We start from the raw sequence: 23,498 nt of genomic DNA on the forward strand, positions 1-23,498 counted from the left end.
TTTATGTCTTGTCTGACGTCTAGTCTCTGGGGTTCATTTCCTAATATTTGGCCAATTAGATCTTTGGTCGGGCTTGCTGCTAGTTTCTAATGCTACGTGCTTCCTAAGCTTTTTTTTTTTTTTTTTTTTTTTTTTTTTGTGCTAGGATTTAAAACCCAAGGTCTTTGATGTTGAGTTACCCTTGTAGCCCTTCCGAGAATTTTTCTTAACAAAACTCAAGCTTCTTTGTATATACACGTCAATCCTTCCCTAAGTTTACCTGTTCTACCACCTATATAGGACCTTAAGGGAACAGAAGAACAGCTCTAAGAAAATGGGAAGAAAGAGCAGTGAGAGCTACAGCACCAACCTGCAGGGGTCAAGCATCTCTCAGGAGGTACGCAGAGCTGTGGAATTCCAGACTTCAGAGGCAGGGACAGAGTCCCAGAGTCTCACTAGGGTGATAAACCCCTGCTTTTGCTTTCTGAGCAGTTTCTGCAGAGATTTCCCATTTGGCACCTTAGTCTAGTGTATAAACAGCTCAGTCGTCTCAATGATTCCTTCCCATTTCAATCTAAGGCTATGTTTTCCTCATGTGTAACATTTCAGACACTATCCCAGGAACACATAGGCCAAGGAAGCGTGAGCATCCACTGGGCTCTTTCCAAATTGCCAGTAGCTGGTTCTTACCTTCATCTTTTTAGAAAGGTGATTGTGTTCTTTATTTTTATGGGATGCGTATTTTGCCTGTATGTCTGTACACCTGCATGCAGTGCCTATGGGAAGCCAGAAGAGGGTGTCAGATCACCAGAACTGGGGGTAGCATTGCAGGTAGTTGGGAGCTAGGAACTAAAACCCACATTCTCAGGAAGAGGAGTTGGTGCTTTTCACCCTGAGCCACCTCTCCAATCTTTTTCACACACACACACACACACACACACCACATCTTGCTGAATTAGAATCTGTAGGGTTTTTGTTTGTTTGTTTTGTTTTGTTTTTTAGTGCTTAAGGCAAATACAAACCTTAAGCATGACACCCAAGTGCTGCTTATTGCTGACTGTAACCCAAGGCTCGGAGATTTCCTGCATTTGATGGACGATACTGTACACAAACATGAATGCCATCACGCACCACTGACACACTGAATAGGATGCTTCATTATACTTTTAAAATCAGCATTTGAAAACCCCCGTGCCACTCTTTTCAACAAAACCACATATCGTAATATACTTTTCATCTCCTGCCTAACAAGCTGATGGTAGTTTGGTAGGGGGAAGCTGTGCATTCCTTGAGATGTGCTGGTTGCCTCTCAGAGGAGGCAGAGGGCGCCCTCTGTCGGGCTTTACCTAGCAACCATTTTAGAGTTTAAACCTCTTTAAAAAAAAACATCAAAACTAACATTATCCTTAAAAATAAATATTGTTTTAGAATCTCTCTCAATGGAACCTGGATGCAGAAGAACTCTTTGACGAAAAGGGGAGCTTCTCATCTGGAAACGATGGTGCAACAGGTGGTAAGAAGCCCGGGATGTGTGTATGGTACCCACAAGAGTCGCATGGATGAAAGGATTTAATATCTTAACCTATTTTGTATAACTATTAATTGACATTTTTATATACATTCTTTCAGGCAAAATTAACAAGGTAAGGATGTTTGGCTTAAAGTAATTCATAAAACATACTGCTTGAAAATGTCTTGCATGATCTTTAAAAGTTTTCCTCTTTCTCAAGGCTTAAACTTGAAAATTTCTTTCCGAAGAGTTCTTTATACAAGTCAAAACCTTTGCCATTTTACAGAGTTATAAACTAGTTGTTAAATTTCTATTTTGGATGGGTGTGGTAACCCATGCCTGTAAACCCAGGTATTTGGGAGGCTGGGGCAGAGGGATATCTGTGGTGCAGAGTGGGTTCAGTATCTTCTTGGGCAACTTAGTGAAATCCTATCTCAAAGTAAAAAACAAAAATGTGGCTGGAGATAGATTAGTGGAAAAGCATTTCTTAGTGTGTGTAAGGCCCTAGTTTTAATCCCTAATATCACAAAAGAACGAAAAACAGTATTTTTACATTAACTTTTTCAGAACAATGTAAACATAACTTACCCAGGAGTAAATGAAGTTTTCTAGTCCTCGTCGAGGGGAAAGTAGGGTGTGCCCTTAAGATGTCCTGAAGCATTTGAAATAGTCACTATTCTCTTTTGGGGTAAACCTAATCTTTCCATATATCCTTTATAACAAGCACGTGAAATATTTAACTGTAAATGTAGTATTACTGTTATCCAAGCCTCGTTGATTAAAAGTGTTGAAAACAACAGAGTTGGGCGTGCATTGGATTTTACTTAGAACATGAATAGCAAACAGGGCCGTGTTGTATTCAAGTCTCCTTTTGCCTTCTAGAACCATCTGGAAAATCCGGCAGAACAGCTGGTATTGCAGCTGACCGTATCAGAGCATGCTCATAGTAGATCGCAGGTATGAGTTCTTCCTCACACTCTTTAGCCACTGCTGTTAAAATTCTCACAGCTTTTAAACACTGTATGTGCTTTTTGTATTAGCAGAACAGTAATCAAGGGGTATTTCAGCTATGGAGTTCTCCTGTTAATAAAGGAAGTGCCATAGATAAAAGGTAAGAAAACCATGTGTGTGTGTGTGTGTATATATATATAATAATATATATATTGAGACAAGGTTTTACAGTGTAAGCCTAGCAGGCCTAGAACTCGGACATCTATTCTGAAGTGCTGGGACTAAAGGTGTGTATGTCACCAAACTGAGCAGGAAATAGATTTTTAATATTCCACTGAAATAAACTTAAATATACCTGTTAAGTACTTGAGATATGAGGATCAAATACAACCAGAAAAAAAGATATCCTATGAAAATAATAGGAAATTACAGAAATCCACTCTAAAATAGCAAGTGACCGCAGACAGTCGATGTATGTGTACCGAAAGCCCTATGAGGCTTACATGGGTTGCATTGGGCTTCTTATAATGGAGAGAAAGGAAATGTGGAACAAAAGGAGTTTTCTATGCTAGGAACTGCATAATTCCATCCATTTAAACTCACTTAAGTCTCCCATCAGTCTAACACAACAGACTGTAGCCAGCATCTTACAGATGAGGACACTGGGGGAGCCACGAGAGTTAAGAAATCTGCCTGTCACACATTTCCCATGGTAGAACAGAAATGGACAGAGCTTAATGCAAGCTCAGTCCCCTTAACATATCCTATCAGACCTAGAAGGGGTTTGAATTCTTACTTTCTGGTTTATTATATTGTGTGTTAACAGCCAGACTGACTGCTGGAAGCCTTAATTTCCTGAGCACCACAGGTGGATGTCACTGCTACCTGCTCCTTCACTGTCTTTAAAATAAACAAATATACTTTGGAGAAAAAATGAACTAGAAACCCAGCATTCTGTGGTGTGGCTCCCCTAACTCCAGTTTCTATATTGTTTTTCCAGTATGACTTTAATTTAATGTTTACCTATTACTCCCAAAAGGGCTTCAGAAGAAAAAAATTACCAGGGACTACTTCATGAATGAATCTTGTTTGACAGACACTGTTGAGTTCATTGTTTGATAAAAATGATTTTTTAAAATTCACAGTGTTTAACATAGAAGTCTTTGTTATAAGTAACTTATATACAGTCTTTAAAAGTCTTGTCTACTTCAAGGTCAATAAATATTTCACTCTTAACTTCAGTGCTACTCAAAGCTGCAGGTTGCCATTCCCCACTACCCTATCCATAGACACTCACCCATTTTCAGTGCAAACTCATAACAGCAGTTAGTCATTTTAAGGTATTATCACAGGCTTAACTGTGCTTGCACCAAGAGTTGCTCATCAGTATTTTTAATGCATATTTTAAGACATTTGTGTAGTTGCATCTAATTCAAGCATACTTGGAAACCAATGTTTCTTTTAGAGGTAGCTACTACATACATAAATGCTACTGGGAGCTAAATACCAGCCTTTCTTTGATAAAAGGTTACTAATGCTATTTTTAGAGTATTTTTTTTTTTTACATCTATGAGTGTTTTGCCTGCATGTATGTATATGTATGTGCCATATGAGTACCTGGTGCCCATGAAGATAAGGCAAGGACACTGGATCTACAGAAACTAGAATCATGGATGCTTGTGAGCTATCGTGTGGGTGCTGGAAACTGAGAACCCAGGTCTTCTACAAGAGCAAGCACTCTTAATTGCAGAGTCATTTTTCCAGCCTCATAATAGCATTTTAATTCTTGTAACAAGCCACAAGCCATTAGTTAATTAAATCTTTCTTTTTTAAAGAGAATTCAAAAACTCTTCAGTGGAAACTGGCTTCAGTGCAGCCCACAATCCCAGGCTCTTCACTCTAAAGCACTTATTAGCAAGTATTCCAGGTTTGAGAGATAGCAAGCAAGTCATTCCTTATCCGGGTCGGTCAATGCCAGCGGGTCTGTGCTGGCCTTATGCCGATGGAGACTTTCTTAAGGATAGAAATGAGTTTCGTAGTAACTCGTTTTCAACTATGGAAAACAACAATGGTGACTCTTTATCTGCTTCAAATTGGAATTTCAAATACAGAAACAGCAGTGCGGAAGAAAATGTCACAGACGAGAGTGACTTGTCCGAAAACGAGAAAATGAATGACTCTCTGCTCAGCTACTTTAAAAAGATGGACCTGAACCTAAAGCCGGAAACGATAGACCATGTGGAGAGAGCTTTCACAGAGGAAGTGTCTGTATACGCCGACTTTCTCCCGGCCCCTTTCAACACTCTGGACCTGCACAGATTTGCCTTCTCCAGGTGTGAAAGCTGGAAGGCAGCAGTGGACCCTCCGGAAAGTTCCATTGAGCGTTTGATAATTCGTTTGTTGGAGCTGGAAAGATTACAACATATGACCATACAAAGAGAGAGGCCAAGGCTCCAAAGCACTTTCTACAGCTCCATGTTTTCAATGGCAGAACGACCCTCTTCCTCTAAAGCCATCGCACTGAAAGCCAAGCCGCCAAAGATTCCTGAAACATCAACTCTCCAGACCTCTGGCACAGATAAAAATCGAGACAAGAGGAAAAACAACTCCGGTTCTGGCAAGCCAGAACAAAATGTTTCCAAATGGAGCTTGAGCAGTGGTGGCAAAAGTAAGTCGAACTCTAGACCATTGCTAAAATGTCCATCCACTTCAAAGCAGTGCGCTGTGGCTCATGATGACCAAAAGAATTCCAAAAACTCCATTTTAAACCCTTGCCAGGAACCCCCACCCAAGCCTACTACTACCACCCAAGCAACTCAACCAATGGCTAAAGTGGTCTCAACCCGATGCCTTGCACCAAGGTCCCCCATGCCAGTCTCCCCTATCCCCCTGTCCTTCCCTGAAAATCCAAGGGAAGAAGGTAAAGTGCCAAGGACCAAAAAGAAATGTCACCGAAAAAGCATACTACTGAATAGATCTTTCTATATTCAGAAGCGAAACTGCTTATCACCTTCTCTTATAGCCAGGGGCAAGTGCTCACCCACTGACCAAAAATAGCTTTCATATATCTCAATGTGAGCGAATCTATTCCATGAAACCCAGCTAAAAAAATGGTTCATCATTGAGACACAGGTATTAGAAACAAAAATCCTCACCCTTACAAAGTAATTCCTTGCTATGACATGGGTAGAACTCATGAATGTCACTGCTGACTCTATATACAGTCAAGGGCTTCCTCACTGACACTGTCAATCTTTTGTATGTTATACTTTGAAGAAATGTCTCATTTAGTAAAGCAAACTATTCAGAAGACTGTTCTTTTGTTGTGATTGTTTTCCAATGACTCCATCATTAATAAATAGTATAATTGACTTAATCTGTTGTAGTTGTCTTATTCTAATATACAACCAGGTAAGAGCTGCAGTTCCTTTTAGTGATTTTTCTTACATTCTGAAGGGAAAGGTGTCCTGGCAGTTGGGAGCCAAAGAATACCACAAAGTCACACAACAAACCTCACACAACAGATTTATTGGGGAATAAGACAAGAGGAGGCTGCCTCTGCCGCAGAGAGAAGCAAGGAGTACTGAGCAGGAGGCAAGCATTATATAAGGTTTCCTTGGGGGAGGGGATTTCCAGGGTGGCCTGGGATTGGTGGGATTTGGGGCCTGATGTGGGAGCAACCCCAGGGGGGGCTGGATCCAGCCTTTAGGATTTGAGTATTCTGAGGGGTGGAGCCTGGTGGTTGGAGGTCCTTAGGGGTGGGGGGACCTGGGTGCTTACACACCTGGAGGTTCTTACACTTTCCACCTCAAAACCTTTCCCCTTTCCTTCCTCAACTCCACCAACCTATCATTCGAGCCTTTGCTCGGCTTTGCAGTTGTTATTTCAGGGCTGAGATGTCCTAATGACTTGCGTTTGATCCCCAGAACCCACATTTGAAAGAGAAAACTTGCAAGTCCCTTGACTCCACTGTGCATTTCAACATGAACAGAGTAATGATGTAAGTCACTTTGGTTAGTCAATGTGCCAGATTCTCACCGGCATGGTAGTCCAGCATTTTGACATTTGACACCTATCCAGGTTGCAGGGCAGCCTGTAGGCCGTATAGTGGACAAACTTTCCATTTCCCCTCCAGCATAGACATGAAAGTAGCAACATGGTCCCCAGAGTAGTCAAAATATGACATTGCTAGAATTCTCTCTCGAGAGGTTCTAGATGTTTGTATTAGCTCTAGTTAACAGAAACTAAAGAGCTAAAACTTAACTCATGAGTTGGCAAAAGGCAGCTTCTGAGACGGAAGGTTTTTATTATGTCTAAGGATCAGGAAAACAGGCTTCAGCTACAAACTTCCTGAAGAATTTTTGGGAGTGGGACCCATGGAGATATTCAAGCGTTCACATTAGCGTAAGCATCTCATGTAATGATTTGGCATCAGGGTCAGGATGTCTATGAGGACAGGTATCATGTGCTTTGGTCTTAAGTTAGATGTCTGATGAACTCCAACTAATTTTCTTAAACATTGAAAAACATGTTTAGTTAGATACCATCAAAGAGACCAAATGAAGTCAAAGGTGAGCTAGCTTCCTACCACGACTTAATTACAGCTGTGTGTGTGTGAGAGAGAGAGGGTGGTGAGAGGGGATAAGGGAACTGGGATGAGTGAGATGAACTGAGAGGATTCAAGCTTTATGCTGATGAAAGTTGACTCACTAGTGTTCTCTTATTTGCTTTGGTCAGGGAGTAAGGTTCAAATGGTTTATAACACAGGCCACAGGTCACAGAAAGCATGTAGGTCACAGAAAGTATGTCTAGCGTTTAGGCTAATGACAATTTCCTGAAACAATGCAAACACAAAGGGGAATGGAAACCGGAATTTATGTGTTTATCAGTCAATCTCCATTATTCAAAGATGCTTAACGACAGTCCTCCAAAGAATACAACAATGGACACGTGTGTTCCATGGTTCCCATCCATCATCTTGGCTTGTCCAAGTCCAGAACCTTTAACGGCTAGGGCTTGTGCCCAGTTTTGCCTTTAGTGATCTGGCCTTCATCCCCTTACTTTTAGGTTCATAATGCATGAGATCTTTAGGGGTCAGCAAGCCTGTTTTATTCACTACCTCATTTTGGTATTATCAAATGGACAAATGGACTCTTCTCCAACCTTGGGGTAATTGTGCATGGCAGCAGCAAGCTCACTTTGAGAATTTAAGCCCCAATCCTATCACAGGAGTTACAACTCTAACAAAGTTCTTTTGTCTGTCTCACTTGGGGACTACCAGTAAAGATGGCAACCAGGCTGGGGAGTAGAAGACTGGGGAGCAAAGGCCACAGGAAAACAGGCCCGTTATGGTACAGGAGAAAGACCAGCTCAGAGCAGTATCTGGCAGTGGAGGAGGACAACTCTCAAGGAACCAACAATTCTTGCAAAGGCAGGACTGAGAGAACACAGGGAATGACTAGGTGGCAGACAGGAAGAACATCTCAGAGCGCTGTAGGTGTCAAACAGGAATTAAGACTGGCACCAGCCCAAAGCTCTTACATTAGGCCCACTTCAACCCCTTTGGACATATGGTTGGAGATGAATTTAGCCGCTAGATCATATGAAAACATAAACAGTTAGAAACAATAGCCCCCTATGACTAATTTCTTATAGGAAACATAAAATGCCACTGCAGAACAGGGATTTGGCTTGGTACAGTGTACTGGCTGGTTTTTGTGTGTCAACTTGACACAGGCTAGTGTTATCAGAGAAAGGAGCTTCAGTTGGGGAAGTGCCTCCATGAGATCCAGCTGCGGAACATTTTCTCAATTAGAGATCGAGAGGAGGGCCCCTTGTGGGTGGTACCACCTCTGGGCTGGTATTCTTGGGTCTGTAAGAGAGCAGGCTGAGCAAGCCAGTAACATCCCTCCATGGCCTCTGCATCAGCTCCTGCTTCCTGACCTGCTTGAGTTCCAGTCCTGACCTCCTTTGGTGATAAACAGCAGTGTAGAAGTGTAAGCTGCATAAACTCTTTCCTCCCCAACTTGCTTCTTGGTCATGTTTGTGCAGGAATAGAAACCCCGGTTAAGACATACAGTGTGTCCATTTCACATTCAGGAAGCCCTGAGTTTGATCCCAGCACTGTATTCTAAAATTGGGCCCACATTTATAATCCTAGCACTTGGGAAGTGGAGGCAAGGGGATCATTAGTTCAAGGTCATCCTCCAATGTACGGCAAGTTCAAGCCCAGGGTGGCATATATGAAATCCTGCTTTAACAAAACAGGCAACCCAACTTAACCAGAAACACTTGACCACAAAACCACCTGATAATTCTATATAATCCCTGTTTTAAGTGCATTAAAAAAAAAAAGTATCAAAACACTGACATTTCCAATTAGAGGGGCTATTTGGTGAGATAGATGGTGAAATTTTCTGTATTTGAATCCTTAAAATGAAACCAGATTGAGGAGAGTAGTGTAGGAGACCAACTGGAATGGGGCAGGGAGTAATGACAGGGTAAGACTTATTCTGAAGAGGAATATATACACCAATCTAGTGTAAAGTTCACTGCTGGAGCAAACTGGCAAAACAAATACACTGGATACTTCAGTTTGCCAGAGCCAACTTCTGTCATTCTTTCTGATGGGTTTAAAACACAAGTCAATACAAAGTAACACAGTCAAGCAAATTTAGAGTGGCTTTCTCTTAAGCCCTGATGCTTAGTTTCCCACTCTTTAGACTTCCTTAGCTCATCTGAGGCTGTATTTCATCAGATGCATGTTTTGGGGCTCCTGGGACACCCAAGCAGAAAACTGCAATGGGGACAAAACCACTCAGACCCTCTGCCACTGGACCTGTTCCTCAGTGAGACCAGCCAGGCTAGCTTCAGCTCACTCTGCAGTCAGCTAATTACCAGTTCGACTCCTTCCAATCGTCTTTAGCATGTGCTGCAGACGCTTAGTTTATTTGTTCTTTTTTTTTTTTAAAGCTGTAAACATTTCCTTAAAAGAAAATGAATGGGCAGAATTTAAGGGTAAGTAGCTTTGACACAGCAACGAACTAAGAAGAAATTAAACTCACTACGAGGAAAAGAGAAGGAACATGAATACAGACAGCACTGGTGCTCTAGTACCCAATGCTCTGAGAACAGGTTTTAAGCTGGGCATTCCCCTCCACAGTCTTCCATCGCTGTGACTCAAAGTACATTTACCTCTCCTAAGATCTTTGTGTGTATGTTTTATGTGTGGGCACACACATGAAGGCCAAAGGTTGACGTTGGGTGTCTTTCCATGTCACTCCACTTTGATTTCTGAGACAGGGTCTAATTCTATACAGCAGCAAGTCCCGAGTATAGTGTGTCTGCCCTTCCAGCAGCGCTGGGTTCCAGGAAACCAGCCAGTGTCCAGCTTTTATGTGGGTGCTGGGAATGTGAACTCAGATCCTCACGCATGCAGAGTCATTTCCCTAAGTCCCTCTTCTGGAATTTGTTAGGAAAGATTCCCATTTAGCTTTAATGCACAAGTCCTGAGTCACATTTAAGCACAGGTTCGTTACACATCTGCCATTGGTAAAACAAGAGCTCAGAAACAATACCAGGTAAGAAATGATGTCTATAAAGAAAATGCCAGTAGACAGTATGGTTTCGAGAGGCACACTTTATTAAGCTTCCTATTAAGTTGTTTGGGATCATTTGCTGCTACAATGTAAGTTACAACTTAGATGGTATCATAAACAATTAGAATACACAACATTTTCTCAGAGCAGCTTCCGTATCTTGATCACTAATTGGAATGGTTCTTCAGAAGAACAGTCCCTTACCCTATATACAGAAGAAGAAAAAGTAAGGATGCTACAATGATATCTCAAGGAAATCCAAAACAAAACCCAAACCTTAGTCAACTTCATAATACAGCATTGACGTGGAAAAATTACAGATGATTTGCAGTGAACATTTATGTTAGGACATTGCATGTAGGAGAATAAATTCATGTCAAATATATAATGGCCACAAAACATTACTTATAGGGCCCAAATGCTATCATAAGGAACAAAAATCACACACTATATTGTCATATCTCTATATATAATCCTATTCAAAAATTAAACACTCGTACCCAAAATAATTTAAACTTAAATACATGTAATTCCTATTTCATCCGAGTCTATTTTTTACCTATGCTCTAGAGTAGACTAGGGAAATGCAAATCTGGGCCAAACTGAAAACATTACATTTTACTAACTCTGCTACATACCATAAAATATGCATTTTGTATCCCAAAAATGTCCTGAGTATTTCGTCTTGTTAGGGGGGGAAAAAGATGGTAATTGCAATGGTAAAGTAAAAATCACATTGTTTTTAAAAAAAATAAAATAGCTGAGCAAGTAGCCACTAGGAATGAAGAAACAGAGCGTTGTTAATCAGGACTTCAGCCGAAACACAAATACCATAACATAAGGTTGCTGTTTATAACAAAATGCTGCTCCTGTTCAGAACTGCCCAACTCCCTCCTATCTGAAGGTTCTTGAGAACAAACCCTACCAAGAGACCTAACATTTATGATGGATGCTTCCTGGCTGGCTGTCTCTTTTCTAACCTCAGGAAAAAAATGCTTAAGAGTTTTCTGAACCCTCTTCAAGGTGTGTGCACAGACTGCCAGAATAATGTTAGGAGGTCTTGGATAAATTGCCCATGTACATAATGATTACATGAATATCCACTTATCTTGGTACTCTTTATTTCCTAAAAAGAACACACATTTAGCTTTAATTTTTTTTCTCAACGACAAAAGAGTTTTATGAATCTCAGGCTTGGTAATCACTTGTCATTTCTGCCATGAAGTATGAAACCTTAACCTTCCTGTCAGCTTCACCTGAAAACATTTCAGCCAATCAGAACCATGAATGCAGGTCTGTCCAATAGGATCATTCCCAACTGACTTCAACCTAAGAGAGTGCCTATAGAACTCCAAACTTCTACCTCAGCCAGGTTACCACATCAGACAGAAGGAAGAATATCTAATGCAGTTTAAGGCTGGGGAAGTTGGTGGTACAGTACCACCTTTCTCACCTCCAACACCCACTATTGCTATTTTATGTCCCTGACATTAAAAGCTGGTCGCAAAGGACTAAGATAGAGAACAGCCATTAAAGGAGCTGACCAGCTTGTTGAGATCCTAGGCGACTCTTACGATTTAGGCACTTGCTTAAAGCCAAAGCATTTCTTTTTAAAGGAGGAGCTCTTACAGGACAGGCAGACCTTGAGCCCGGCCAGCATCCTTCTGCTTCCACTCCGGCGTGCTGAAGTTACAGGTGTGGCTACCACACTCAACATGCAGATTATTTTCAAACATACACTAACCTGGCAGGAATTTTTTTTCCTTAGTCATCTTTAGGACCTAATTCTGGCAACTATGAAATGTGGGCTTTTTGTGACTGAATTTGCTTTTGATTTTTGAGGAAGGCTGTAGCTGCAGAAACTGTGATACACAGGTGCACTCTACAGATGGGCACAAGAGCACTGTTCTAACACCACAACGATGAAACCCAAACTATAATGCTGAAACTACAACTCAGACACACACTAAATGAGAACTGAAAATATCTTTTATAGGACAGAAACCTTGGCTCACGTCTTCTGGCTGCCGTCATCTTCCAGTGAGCTGCACCTAAAACACAAAGAACAAGTAACAAGCAACTTTGTTTTTTTAAAGAGCAGGCAAAAGCTTTGAAGGCATAAGATGAACTGTTTCTAGTGGAGATTAACTTATTAAGTAACTATAAAATGAAGCCAGGAAAATCATCAGAAGGAAAGCATTAACTATTTTGAGTGAAAACAACTATAAAAGACCTAAATATGCAGCATATTAGCACCAAAGTAAAGTAAGCATGGTGGGAAAAGCCCTACCCATAGCATTAAGGTGGACGCTGCGCCGTGATGCCTTATTTAAAAGGCTTCACTCTACCTGGAGCTGGAAATCACCGTGTGTTTACTTTAGTAAGTCTACCCATGAGGAGCCGAGTGTAGGTTCATAGGTGGTTTATTATCTCTCTATCACCTTCCTGGCTGTGCGGTTCATTTCATGTCTTTAAATGGAGCATAACCCACCAGGAGAATGCTGCTATTCTGACATTCCATTCTTGAGTGCACCAAAATGTGCATGCTTGTTGTAATTAGGTGCCTGGGTGAATAAAAAAATCCCATTTACAATGTAAAAATATTATTTAAACCCCCAAATGTTATTATCGTTCTCCATAATCCTCAGGGAGACAAACAGTAAGTTTACCCACTCCCAAACAGAAAAAATTACATAGGATTTAAAAAATTCTCTCTACCATCTTAAACATACAAAATCCTTTGTGTCACAAAACCAAGCTGATTTACATGATTTTGTTTTAAATTGTTGCTAAATGTTTTATCTACACATGCTGTCAGAAATAACCTTGTTAAGAAGGTGAAGCTGGTGTCTCAGCAAATCAGACCCCTTGGAGAAGGCGTCGAATGGCCTGTGCCCCGTTTTCCTTTTTCTCTTTCCGCACCATCAAAAGGAAAAGTGAGAAAATAGCAGAAACATTAGTTAAATCCTGAGTTATACCCCATAACCTACTACACTGAGGAACAACCTCACTACACTGAAAGCTGACAAAATTTGAAGAACTTTTTCTGGATGAAATAATTAAGACCCTAATTATTAAAAGAAATCTAGAAATAAGGCTATACTGAGTTACATTTTTAGCAGGTAATACTTTCAGGAGAAAAACAAAGACTGCTTTAACTATTTACAGTTTACCTGACTTACCAGCACTGAAGACAAAATCTTTTAAAAATGGCTACAAATGCCTTGTTCACAAAAGCCTTTATTATCTAGTGATGCATACTGAGAACATACAGAAATCTGCATGGTCCACCTCCCATGCAGTGAACAATCTTCTCATTACAGTGAGTGAGTGTCAACTGTTTATGCAATAGACAACACTTTAAAGTCACATTTTAAAAGAAAAGCTTCATTTACAAAAGAAATAAAAGGTAAAGAAGCAATTACCGCTTTTAAAAAGCAGCTGCTTTGTTCAAGAGTGGAAGGTTTATGCCTGTATTGAAAGACAACATGATCACAAATAATGCAAACAATGAACAAATGAAAAACACTTTTACCATAAAGCAGTACACTTTCAAAATGACATACAAATAGTTAAAAATCTCATTATGTTGTCTATCTTTTAAATATGAGGACTTTCAGAAGTAGGCCTCAACATTTTAATTAGTAAATGAAAACTATGCAGTTTCTATGTCACTAAGAACTGTATTTAACAAAATGTATAAAGTCTATAGCAAGTTGATTTAAAAAAAAGTAAAGTTAATAAGAAACAGTACACTGAAGGCGCTCTATCCATCAAGCGCATACGCTTCAAATTTTAAATGTGATGAACAGAACAGAAACTGTAACTATGCCACAGTCGCGATGCGGAAAAATAAAACAAGATCAGTTATCACACATGCAGGGAATTCTGCCACAAAGCTATCCCTCATTTTCAATTATTCCAATAAAATAACATCTTAAAACACTGGTGATGTTGATGGTTTAGCTTACCTTCAGTGTACTGAATGTTGTACACAACCTGCTTTAAAAGAGGAGACATCCCTGCAGGCAGGCTCAAGAAGGAACAGACCCCCTTCGGCACTGACTACACCAAGGGCATGCTGCTGTGGCCTGCACACACACACCTAGGAAAACGTGAATATAAACAGCATTTATGCTGGCCATTGTATCTGAAGAGCAAACTGAAGCCAAGTCTGCTAAAAACAAATCAACCACCCAGCACTGCTACTCATAACAGATGCTTTTTGTCTTTTATGTGAACTGCAACCATATACATTAGCACTGTAATTTTGTGCAGTCTTGGCAATTAAAACATTTCTACAGTGAAATTTCACATAAGACACAAAACAGATTAACTAACATTTCTAAAAGAAATATCACCCTCGGTGTTAATTCAAATATATCATGCTTCCTCAAATTTGCTGCAGAAATATTTATAAGTTTATATACATTAATAATAAACTGCTGTGAAATTTCTTCAGTCTTTGTATTTAATTACTCAAACCCTTGGAGTTTCTTCATCTCATTTAAATTTTTTCCTGGATGAATGCGTGCTGCAGGGCCTGGTTGATGCTGATTCGCTTAGCTGGGTCCAACATTAGGATCTGGTCCAACAAGTCCTTTAGCTGGTGTACTTTTTTACGTTGATCTTCAGGAAGTCGCTGGCACCCAATCAAGTCAGCCAACAGGTCCTTAGTTGGATTAATGGTGCTCATGACAGTAACTTTCTCCTAAAAATAATTTTTACAATGCATAGCTCTAAATAAGTCACATGTATGTAAATCAGTCTTTGTTTTTTTCTACCAAAATATTAATAAACAAGAATACTTATGATGATCAGTTTTGAAACTGTTACATGGTTTTAACTTCTACATCTTTTCAAAGAGAATCAAGAACTTAAATGGAAAAGATCTGCAAGTTAACCATGAACAAGCACTAAGCATCTGCTGCCTGCACTGTGCTTTCTCTGACTTTATTCTTTAGTAGCAAGTGAACCAGGCCAATCCCAAGACATGTTACTCTGTGCTTCGATAAAACAAGGGCTCAGTATCATAGATAAAAATTAGCACTTACTGCTTCATCTTGTAGGCTTTAGAAAGACTGGTACGTGTATGACAATGCACATATGTCAGCAGTGCTGGATAAAGGTGTTTAGGAGAGGCGGTCACTCAGGACACGACTCAGCCAAGGGAGTCTGAGCAAAGGCAGCGAGGCCTGCCTGAACCAGGGTGCCTCTTAGCCAAGAGTGGATTCACAGGGAAAACAAAAATGACAGAGAGCTTGGCTCGTAACTGCAAACTTCAAAATATAGAAAACTTTCTCTAACAGCCATCTGGAAAGCCAGACTATGGCACTCTGAGGAATCGCTGGCAAGGCCCTAAATGAGAACCCACCATCACCTTCCAGAAATGGCTTAAATCCCTTCACTGTTCTCACAGTCTGAGAACACAAATTGGTAGCAAAGGTAGCTGCTGTCACTTTAGAAGCAGTCACAGCTCCACACAGCACACAGAACTCACTTTGTGGTAATAAAGCACTGAGTGCAGTGGTAGAGCACTGATGCAACTAAGTGTGACTCCCCATCACAGTCCCCACTGAAAAGACACAGAGCACACTGAGCATACACAAGTCAGACTTACCCTCTCTGTTACTTTATCAACCTCTATGTACATGAAGTTCAGATTTTGGTCAAAATGTTGGTCTTTGAATACACCTTTCCGGATCATCTAAAAGCAGAAACAAATGGCTTTAAAACTACTACAAATCTTGCCTAGCACACTACCAACACTATGTAATAATAATTCTACTATCAACTCTATGTAATAATAATTCACGAGCACATTAAGACTCTTGCTGTACTCAGAAGCAAGATCCCTTAGCAAGTCTGCAGTGCTTAGCCACCTTCTCTTCTGACCAGTGCGCTCCCTGACACGCTAACTCTAATGAGCAGCTCTTTCCACGGTCTCTCCACGGCTGCACTCTTCCTCACTGAAAGGGGAGTTCCCTTTGGTAGCCCTGGCCTGGAGAGATCCACTAAGTGAGACAGCCACACCTGAGCACTTACTTCATAGCTAGAGTCTAGGGGACAAAGTGTGTGCAGTCTAAGCCCACAGGAAGGAAGTTAGCCTACCTTATTTGGCATTTTTCCTTTAAGGTCCATGGCGAGCTTCAACATATGATTATTGGTTTTGCCAGGAAATAAGATTTTTCCAGTATAGAGTTCATATAAGGTACAACCTACAGACCACATATCGATACCGTAGTCATAGCTTTTACCTATAACTAAAAACAAAATGGAAGTTTTAATACATGAGGATAAGAATGAGCGACTGCTCAATTTTTATTTCCAGTAATGGGGCACTACCTTAGCTTGAACTATAGCCAAATCCATAATATCGTAGTTTAATTTCATGTTTTCCCCCACTAATTCTTAAGAGATACTTTAAAAAAAATAAAAAAAAAACAAAAACAAAAAAAGCAAAACAACAAAAAAATGCCAACAGGTTTAAAAACAGGGAAAGGAGAGGAACTGGAGGACAAGTACAGATGCTTCTCTTTCTCCTTGACCTTGGCTGGAGGTGCTAGTCAACCTCAACCCAGGCAACAGCAAGAGAAAAACCAAAGGTCCCACACAATCCATAAACGTGATAATCAGACCTTGAACAATCAAGAGCAGTCTTCTAAAGTCGAGGGCTTTCCACAACTGTTTTGCTACTCTTGCTCGACATGATCAAGACTCCTGTCACAACTACCTTCATTCCACCTGAGGAGGATGAACTTGCTATGGTTCCCTTCCTCATGAATGAGCTCGTGCAGCTGCTGAAGTGTGACGGAAAACAGTGCTTAGACATTGCACACGCCGCTTCCACCACAGAGGATGGCCCGCGTACACAGTCACTCTGAGACACTTACTGATCTCCGGAGCACGGTAAAATCTACTGACAAGATAAGGCGTGATGTCATTATCTGCAACATGCGAAGCCGACCCAAAATCACAGAGCTTTAAAATGGTTTTGGACTCATTAACCTGAAAAACATTTTTTAAGGAAATTCAATTCATGTTAGGGATAAACAGACAAATTAAAACTGTCTTTACTAATTTAAACTAATCCCTATACTAAGAACAAAAATCACTCATTTTAAAATTCCTTTTCTATTATACAAGTTCCTAGTTATAAAAGTGTTTGCTCAATATTTTATTACAACTATAGTAAGACTTTTCCAGTGAGAAAATACTGAATACCAGGTACAATTAATTCTACTTAACTGTATTGAAAATCTCATTTTATGAGGCAAAGCATTTCTAAGCTTCCCTTGAATGCTTAACAAGAGCACAAGAACATTTATTAATAGAAAACCTCTCACTAGATTGAATACCAGTTGCCAGGAAATTACAATGGCAAGGAAAGGAGGGTGTGGCACGTGACTAACACTAGCGATTCTTCAACAGTAACCTGGACCACATCATCTGAAACTGTCACCACTTTAAGTCTGAAAAATATTAAATTCCTTCAGTAGAAAGTATTAGCAGGAAAATGTTAACTGTATCTAACAAAACTGATAAACATGAACTGTGCATTAGTCATTTGTTCCCCTTTCTACGGTAAATCCTTCCACAGACACAGTAACAGTGACCTCTGCAGAGAAAGGCTGGAGCTGCTCCCATGACTGCTGTCACTCAAGACCAGAAGCGTGTTCAGGATTAACAAGTGAAGAGAATTCATATTCCAGAGTCCCTCCCCTCTTCCAAACAGACACATACACAGTCTGAGCTGGGACCTGCACTTGGCCTACTATTGCCATCCCCATGATAAGGAACAGTTTAGCCAGCTCTAGTACTCTCTGGGGGAGGGAGAGTTATCCTCACACAGTGTAATCAGTGTTAACAGACTAGACTATCAGTGGGACCCATAGAACTAAGTTCCTACCCCAAGTCCAAGAGAGTCTCTCTCTGTCTGTAGCCTTGGCAGGCCTGGAACTCATCTATGTAAACCAAGCTGACCTTGAACTCACAAAGTCCACCTGTCTCTACCTCCAAGTGCTGAGATTAAGGGCAAGAGCCACTAAGCCCAGCCAAACACAAATTATTTTAAACTACAACAAAATGTCAAAACCAATTTTCTTACTTTGGAGACAAGTAGAAAGTTGTCTTAAAATGGTAAATATATTTTTTATAAAAAAAATAAACAAGCAAATAAATAATCCATGCAGCTACTGAAAAAGTTGTAACACCTGCTGCACCACCCCCAACCAACAACCACCCCCACCACACTGTGTGCTGCATATCACGTGGCTAAAACCAGGCTAAAGGCACTGGATTGTCAGAAGTGAAATCGGTTCCAGGTGCTGAGGATATTTTTCCAAGAAGGAATATTTAGTTTCCAAACTTCATGTGAAAACCTAAACTAACACTGATTGAAAGAAAGGAGGTGCATAACAAAAGTTTCCAGGGCACTGTCGAACATCAAACTGCCACAGCACTACACAAGTGCTTGCTGTGTAATTATCTAAACTGCAGGTGTTTATTGTATATGTATATTGCTTTCGCAATTTTTTAAAAGACAAACCTGTAGTTAAAAATATGTACAGTTGGTTACTCAATTTTATAATCCACTTAAAATATATCTACCATTTCACTAATGGCTCAGCAGTCCCACCCCTAAGTTATATCAGGCACACAACATGATACAATACAAACATAAACCAAGAATCATGGAATGTGCATCATTATTAATTTAACAGCCTGGAAGGAATTATTGTAAGATAGATGGTATGTGTGTGCCTCTTTACAAGAGGACCAGAGTTCAGATCCCAGATTTACACATAAGAAAATGGGAGTGGTATTAAGTGCCTCTATTGTCAGCACTAGAATGGTGGATACAGGATACTCACAGGGGTTCACTGACTGGCTAATCTAGCTAATGGGTAAACTCCACATCCAGTGAGAGACTGTCTCAAAAGAAAAAAAAAAAAGATGGTGAAACAGTAAAGACATTCTATGCTCATCCTTGGCCTCCACATGCTCACATGTAGGCACATGCTATACACATGTGCACACACTCATGTACCAAATACATAAAACCACACAAAATAATGTGAACTAAAGAGCTTTGGGACTCATTAAACTTGTGATCACAAACTTAGGGATACAGTACTGGAGACTGAAGCCAGCGTCTCATGCAAGCATCAAGCTCCAGAATCTCCTACCCAGTCACACCAATCACCTTAAGAATTTTGTTTGTCATAGCTCAAACATGAGTTCCCAGGAAAGAAAGCTTTACATATGTGGCTCTTCCTCTGGGGCATTATTCTAGAACTGATATTATAAAAGAAAAAAAAAAGCATGCATTAAACAAACAAAACCAACCAACCAAACCCAGAGGTGTGAGGATTAGAAAACACTTCAGTTGCTAAGAGGCTTCTGATCCCAGAGCAAATAGTGGCACGGAGGTGGGGTTTGTTCCTAGAGCTCACATGGCAGCTCACAACTGTCAATAATGCCAGTCCCAAGGTGTGGTGTGGTGTGGTGTGTGTGTGTGTGTGTGTTTTCATATACACACATGCAGACAAGACACCCACACGCTTGAAGTCAAAATAAGAGGAAAAAAATAAAGCGCATGTTACAGAACACACCACTAGCAGCGATTGACTAAGCTGTAGTAAATATGCTTCAGAGTATGAACACCACAGAAAGGTGAGGGGCCAGAGAGGGCAGAGGTATGTTTCTGCACTGATGCTATCACCATCATGAGGTAACTCCAAATTTCAAAAACACCAGACATTGTGGATTCTGATGGTGCTACATGAGAAATCACTAACAAGAGATGTCACAACTTCAAGGGAAGGCCTTTCAACAACACCTAGCTGGAGCTGAACCTTACTGCTTGGGTCCCCAGAAGCCAGCTTCAAAGGCAAAAAAAAAAAAAAAAAAAAAGTCTGTAATCTCAGCCTGAGATAGGGGCAACTGGGGCAAGAAAACAATGAATTTGAGGACACTAAAGAGCAGGGATGGATCTCGAAATACCAAGGGAACCAAGCAAGCACCTTTTAACTCCAAATCACTGCTCGGCAGAAAGCAGGTCCTGTGTCCACACCACACAACCCCAAAATCCTTCTTTTGCTGCCCAAGGGGATCATTACCATCACTCTTAGGGTCACCACACACTATAAATCCCTCCATCAAAATTTTAAAAAGGGATAATTCATTTCCTATTTCCTCATAGTTTCCTATGAAATTTACCACTCAATTTCAAACAAAGATAAAACTTGGCAAGTCATAATTAGTTATTAAACACAGAACTATATTAAATGTTATTTTAGAGTATAACAATAACCCTATCATTAGTTAGTAGGAAGAGATATGAATATACATACAAGGTGACATGGTTGACTTACCAGAATATTATCTGGTTTGATATCTGCATGTAGTATATTACATCTTTTAAGGAGTTTCAATGCCAGGAACAACTGCTGACTGTACGATCGTACAGCCTTAATATGAAGGCCGACATCCTTACCGTATTTTTTTAATACCTCTCGCAAATTCATACTTTAAGGAGAGAAAAGACATGAAAATGGGATCAAAAATCAAATACAAAAGGCAAAAATACTTTCAAGCACAAAGTAAAATCAAGTGCAAAATACAACTTATGTAATTGTCTGAGAACCCTTATTCCAAATGCCTGATATATTATTTGGCACTGACATGGGAGAATAACAGATGTCCATAATAGAGCTTCCCAATAAAGCTCAATTTTCAAAATAAAGAACTACATTACTTGAGAAAGTCTTCACCTGAAAATACAACTCAGCAGCCATATTGCTGAAGGTCAAACTGGTATCTGTCCCCACCACTCCTGCTGACCTGCAGGGTTCCTGAGGTTTCTTACTGTCTGCCACCCTATAACACAGAACTCTGTGCTACACGATGATTTCAAGATAATATAGTTAATAAGAACCAGCAGGAAAACTAAGCAGTCTTTACATTCACCCGCACGGGGCTGCCAGGCACACTGCAGGAGCAACTGACTGGTCAGGTCCTGACATTTACCTGAGAGGCTCGAAGACCAAACAGAGATGCTGTTTGTGGTAAAAGTGTCTGAAGAGACGCAGACAATGGAACTTGTCATCAGGATCAGCATCATTAAGTTTTTTCAAGAACTCCAGCTCTTTTAAACCAGTCTTTTGCCTTCAATGAAAAAAAGATTAGGGCATAAGAATTTAGGAGTAACATGTTAGACATGGCCTGATAAACTATAGGCAACACACAAACTACTAAGTGTTAATTAAAAATTTCTAAATCTCAAAATATCTTGATATTATTCTGGTTCTTCTAAGAATGTGATTACTGGGCATGTCTCCCTAAATATAACTTTACTAATGAAAATCTGACGATAAACTGCCATAAACTGCATCTAAAAAGTGAGTGTCTATAGTACAGAAGGTTAGACATCCCAGCCAAATATATCTTTCTAGGCCTAGGCCAGTCAAAAACTTTAAGAAAAATCTGTAAAACTTCTAACATTTGTAGGCCAGTGAAAAGCTGGAGCTTGCTGTGTAGTGGATTTAAATATATGGGAATGGCAATTATTTATGCTTACTAAAGAAAAAAAAAAGCCAAGAATGACAGACACAAATAACTCCTGTCAGTAGCTGTAAATCATTCTGATTGGCTGGCTGCTATGTTCTTAGTAACAGTCTGCATCCTTTCATTTCTCCTCTCTAGTTCAAGGCTGACCGAGCATTGGATGGCATTAGGTGACACAGAGGGAGGGGTAGGGGTCTAAGGACATACTGGTGCAGAGTAGGTACTGAAATGAGTCTGACATAATAGAACTTCCCATGTAACACATGGCTCTAAATTTAAAATCCTATAGGCAAAAATCTTTTTTAAAAATTTTAGTTAACTAAGATTCTTGTTGGGTGTTTTATTGTTGTTGATCTTGGTTCAACTCTGAACTTACATGAGTTCATTGTTCCTGATGATCTTTACAGCTACTTCCTGATTGGCTCTTGCATTATCCCTGGCACGGACAACATTGCTGAACACACCCTGCCCAGTGTAGCCATACACATTATAACGCTTATCTAGGACTTCCCCGATGTTCACACCTAAAACCAAATTTAAAAATTAAAAATATGATTATGAAAACAAAATCAAGACATCATTTACACAATGGAGTTAGTTATTTAAAATTAGATCAAATCTTCACTGTTTCCAATACACAACGGACAAAGAGTCACTGCCTCCACTGGCCATCTTTTCAGAATGTGACAGAAGCCGCATTCCTATTTCAGAAACTCTCAATAGTTCCTGTGGTCGTATAACTGCTGACAACTTTATAAATGTCCCACTCAGGTGTAGTACTGCATGACCAAGACTTCCAAGAATACCTGAGTTCCTTTGTACACTGCTTCTCTTGACTTATAATAAAAAGAGAGTCAAATGGTAGACCTTTTCCCTAGAGAATTCACACATTCCTGAAAATATCTACATATAAATGTAGGCTTGCTTTAATTAATATGCAATGCTTCTGAGCTGCTGACTAGAATATAACAAAAATCCCCATGCCAGGACTGGCTGTGCCATACCTTTCTATAAGGATTTCAACAATGTGGGATTATTTGAGCAGTGTACTTTTATGGAATTGAACAATGAATTTTAAAGTTGAGAAATGCAAACTTACGGTAATAGCCTTCTGCATCTGTCCAATTATCTCTGAGATTGGGATTCTCTTTGAAATCTTTCCCAATACCAGCAGCCCGGAGACGAGCACTCTGAAATGAGGGAGGAAACCAGGTGATTGCAATTCCTAATAACAAAAAATGGCAATACTAGCATTTTATTACATTAGTTGATTATTACTATCGCTTATATACAAATTCAAGGTAGCCAAGGTAAAGTTACCAAAATGTCTGACATCTTAAATAACAGGAAAGTATTTAAGAAAGATTTCCAAAGGCTTTTGGGCTTGATTAAGCACTACAAATTACATGTTCAAAATCAGATCTGGTTTCCTTTAGCTGATGAGCCAGACTGGAGAAACTCCTACAGACCAGAACTCAGATAACCAAGCAGTGTCCAACATTACCTACCGATTTGCATCACTTCCTTCTCTGCCTCCCTGTCCATGGAGACATTTGTACCCTTACCACACAGGCATGAAATGTAGTAACATTCACTGGCTGTACTAGGTTGAGCCTGTGTGGAAAATTAAAAATAACAACATCTATCTAGTATTTGTGAATAACCCTATTCCATATTATTCTCCATGCTACCCAGAAGGTCCTGCAATAATGCTGTAGTTTTGCTAAATGGCCCCCAACCCACACTCCCAAGTCTTTGTGATAAAGGCTTTGGCTCCCAGGCTGGCACTGCTGGGAGGCAGTGAAGTCTTTTTTTTTTTTTGGATTTGGTTATTTCAAGACAGGGTTTCTCTGTATAGCCCTGGCTGTCCTGGAACTCACTCTGTAGACCAG

General features: G+C 40.1%; 2 protein-coding genes across 14 annotated transcripts in view; one reads left to right on the forward strand and one right to left on the reverse strand.

The window, feature by feature from the left end:
* Positions 1–313: 313 nt before the first annotated feature.
* On the forward strand, positions 314–5,497 carry Fam217a (family with sequence similarity 217 member A). Its single transcript, XM_052157776.1, has 6 exons — positions 314–376; positions 1,408–1,492; positions 1,609–1,622; positions 2,372–2,446; positions 2,533–2,600; positions 4,276–5,497. Exons 1-6 carry the CDS (start codon positions 314–316, stop codon positions 5,495–5,497), a joined length of 1,527 nt encoding a protein of 508 aa, XP_052013736.1.
* Positions 5,498–10,061: 4,564 nt separating this feature from the next.
* Prpf4b (pre-mRNA processing factor 4B) overlaps positions 10,062–23,498 on the reverse strand; it is a 32,674-nt gene continuing 19,237 nt past the window's right edge. Inside the window, exons 8-18 of one of the 13 annotated variants that reach the window (XM_052156238.1) lie at positions 22,706–22,796; positions 21,983–22,130; positions 21,070–21,207; positions 20,415–20,568; positions 16,932–17,046; positions 16,150–16,301; positions 15,659–15,745; positions 14,010–14,749; positions 13,464–13,509; positions 12,864–12,950; positions 10,062–12,602 (exon numbers count right to left, since the gene is read on the reverse strand). In XM_052156238.1, coding sequence (XP_052012198.1) covers positions 14,546–14,749; positions 15,659–15,745; positions 16,150–16,301; positions 16,932–17,046; positions 20,415–20,568; positions 21,070–21,207; positions 21,983–22,130; positions 22,706–22,796 — 1,089 coding nt within the window. In that variant the 3' untranslated portion in view covers positions 10,062–12,602; positions 12,864–12,950; positions 13,464–13,509; positions 14,010–14,545. Of the gene's footprint in view, positions 12,603–12,863; positions 14,750–15,658; positions 15,746–16,149; positions 16,302–16,676; positions 16,839–16,931; positions 17,047–20,414; positions 20,569–21,069; positions 21,208–21,982; positions 22,131–22,705; positions 22,797–23,498 lie in introns of those variants that run through there. The other 12 variants (XM_052156239.1, XM_052156235.1, XM_052156240.1 and 9 more) reach the window with 12 other exon arrangements.

Source organism: Apodemus sylvaticus, chromosome 14 (assembly GCF_947179515.1).
Source record: "Apodemus sylvaticus chromosome 14, mApoSyl1.1, whole genome shotgun sequence".
Classification (NCBI taxonomy): Eukaryota; Metazoa; Chordata; class Mammalia; order Rodentia; family Muridae; genus Apodemus; species Apodemus sylvaticus.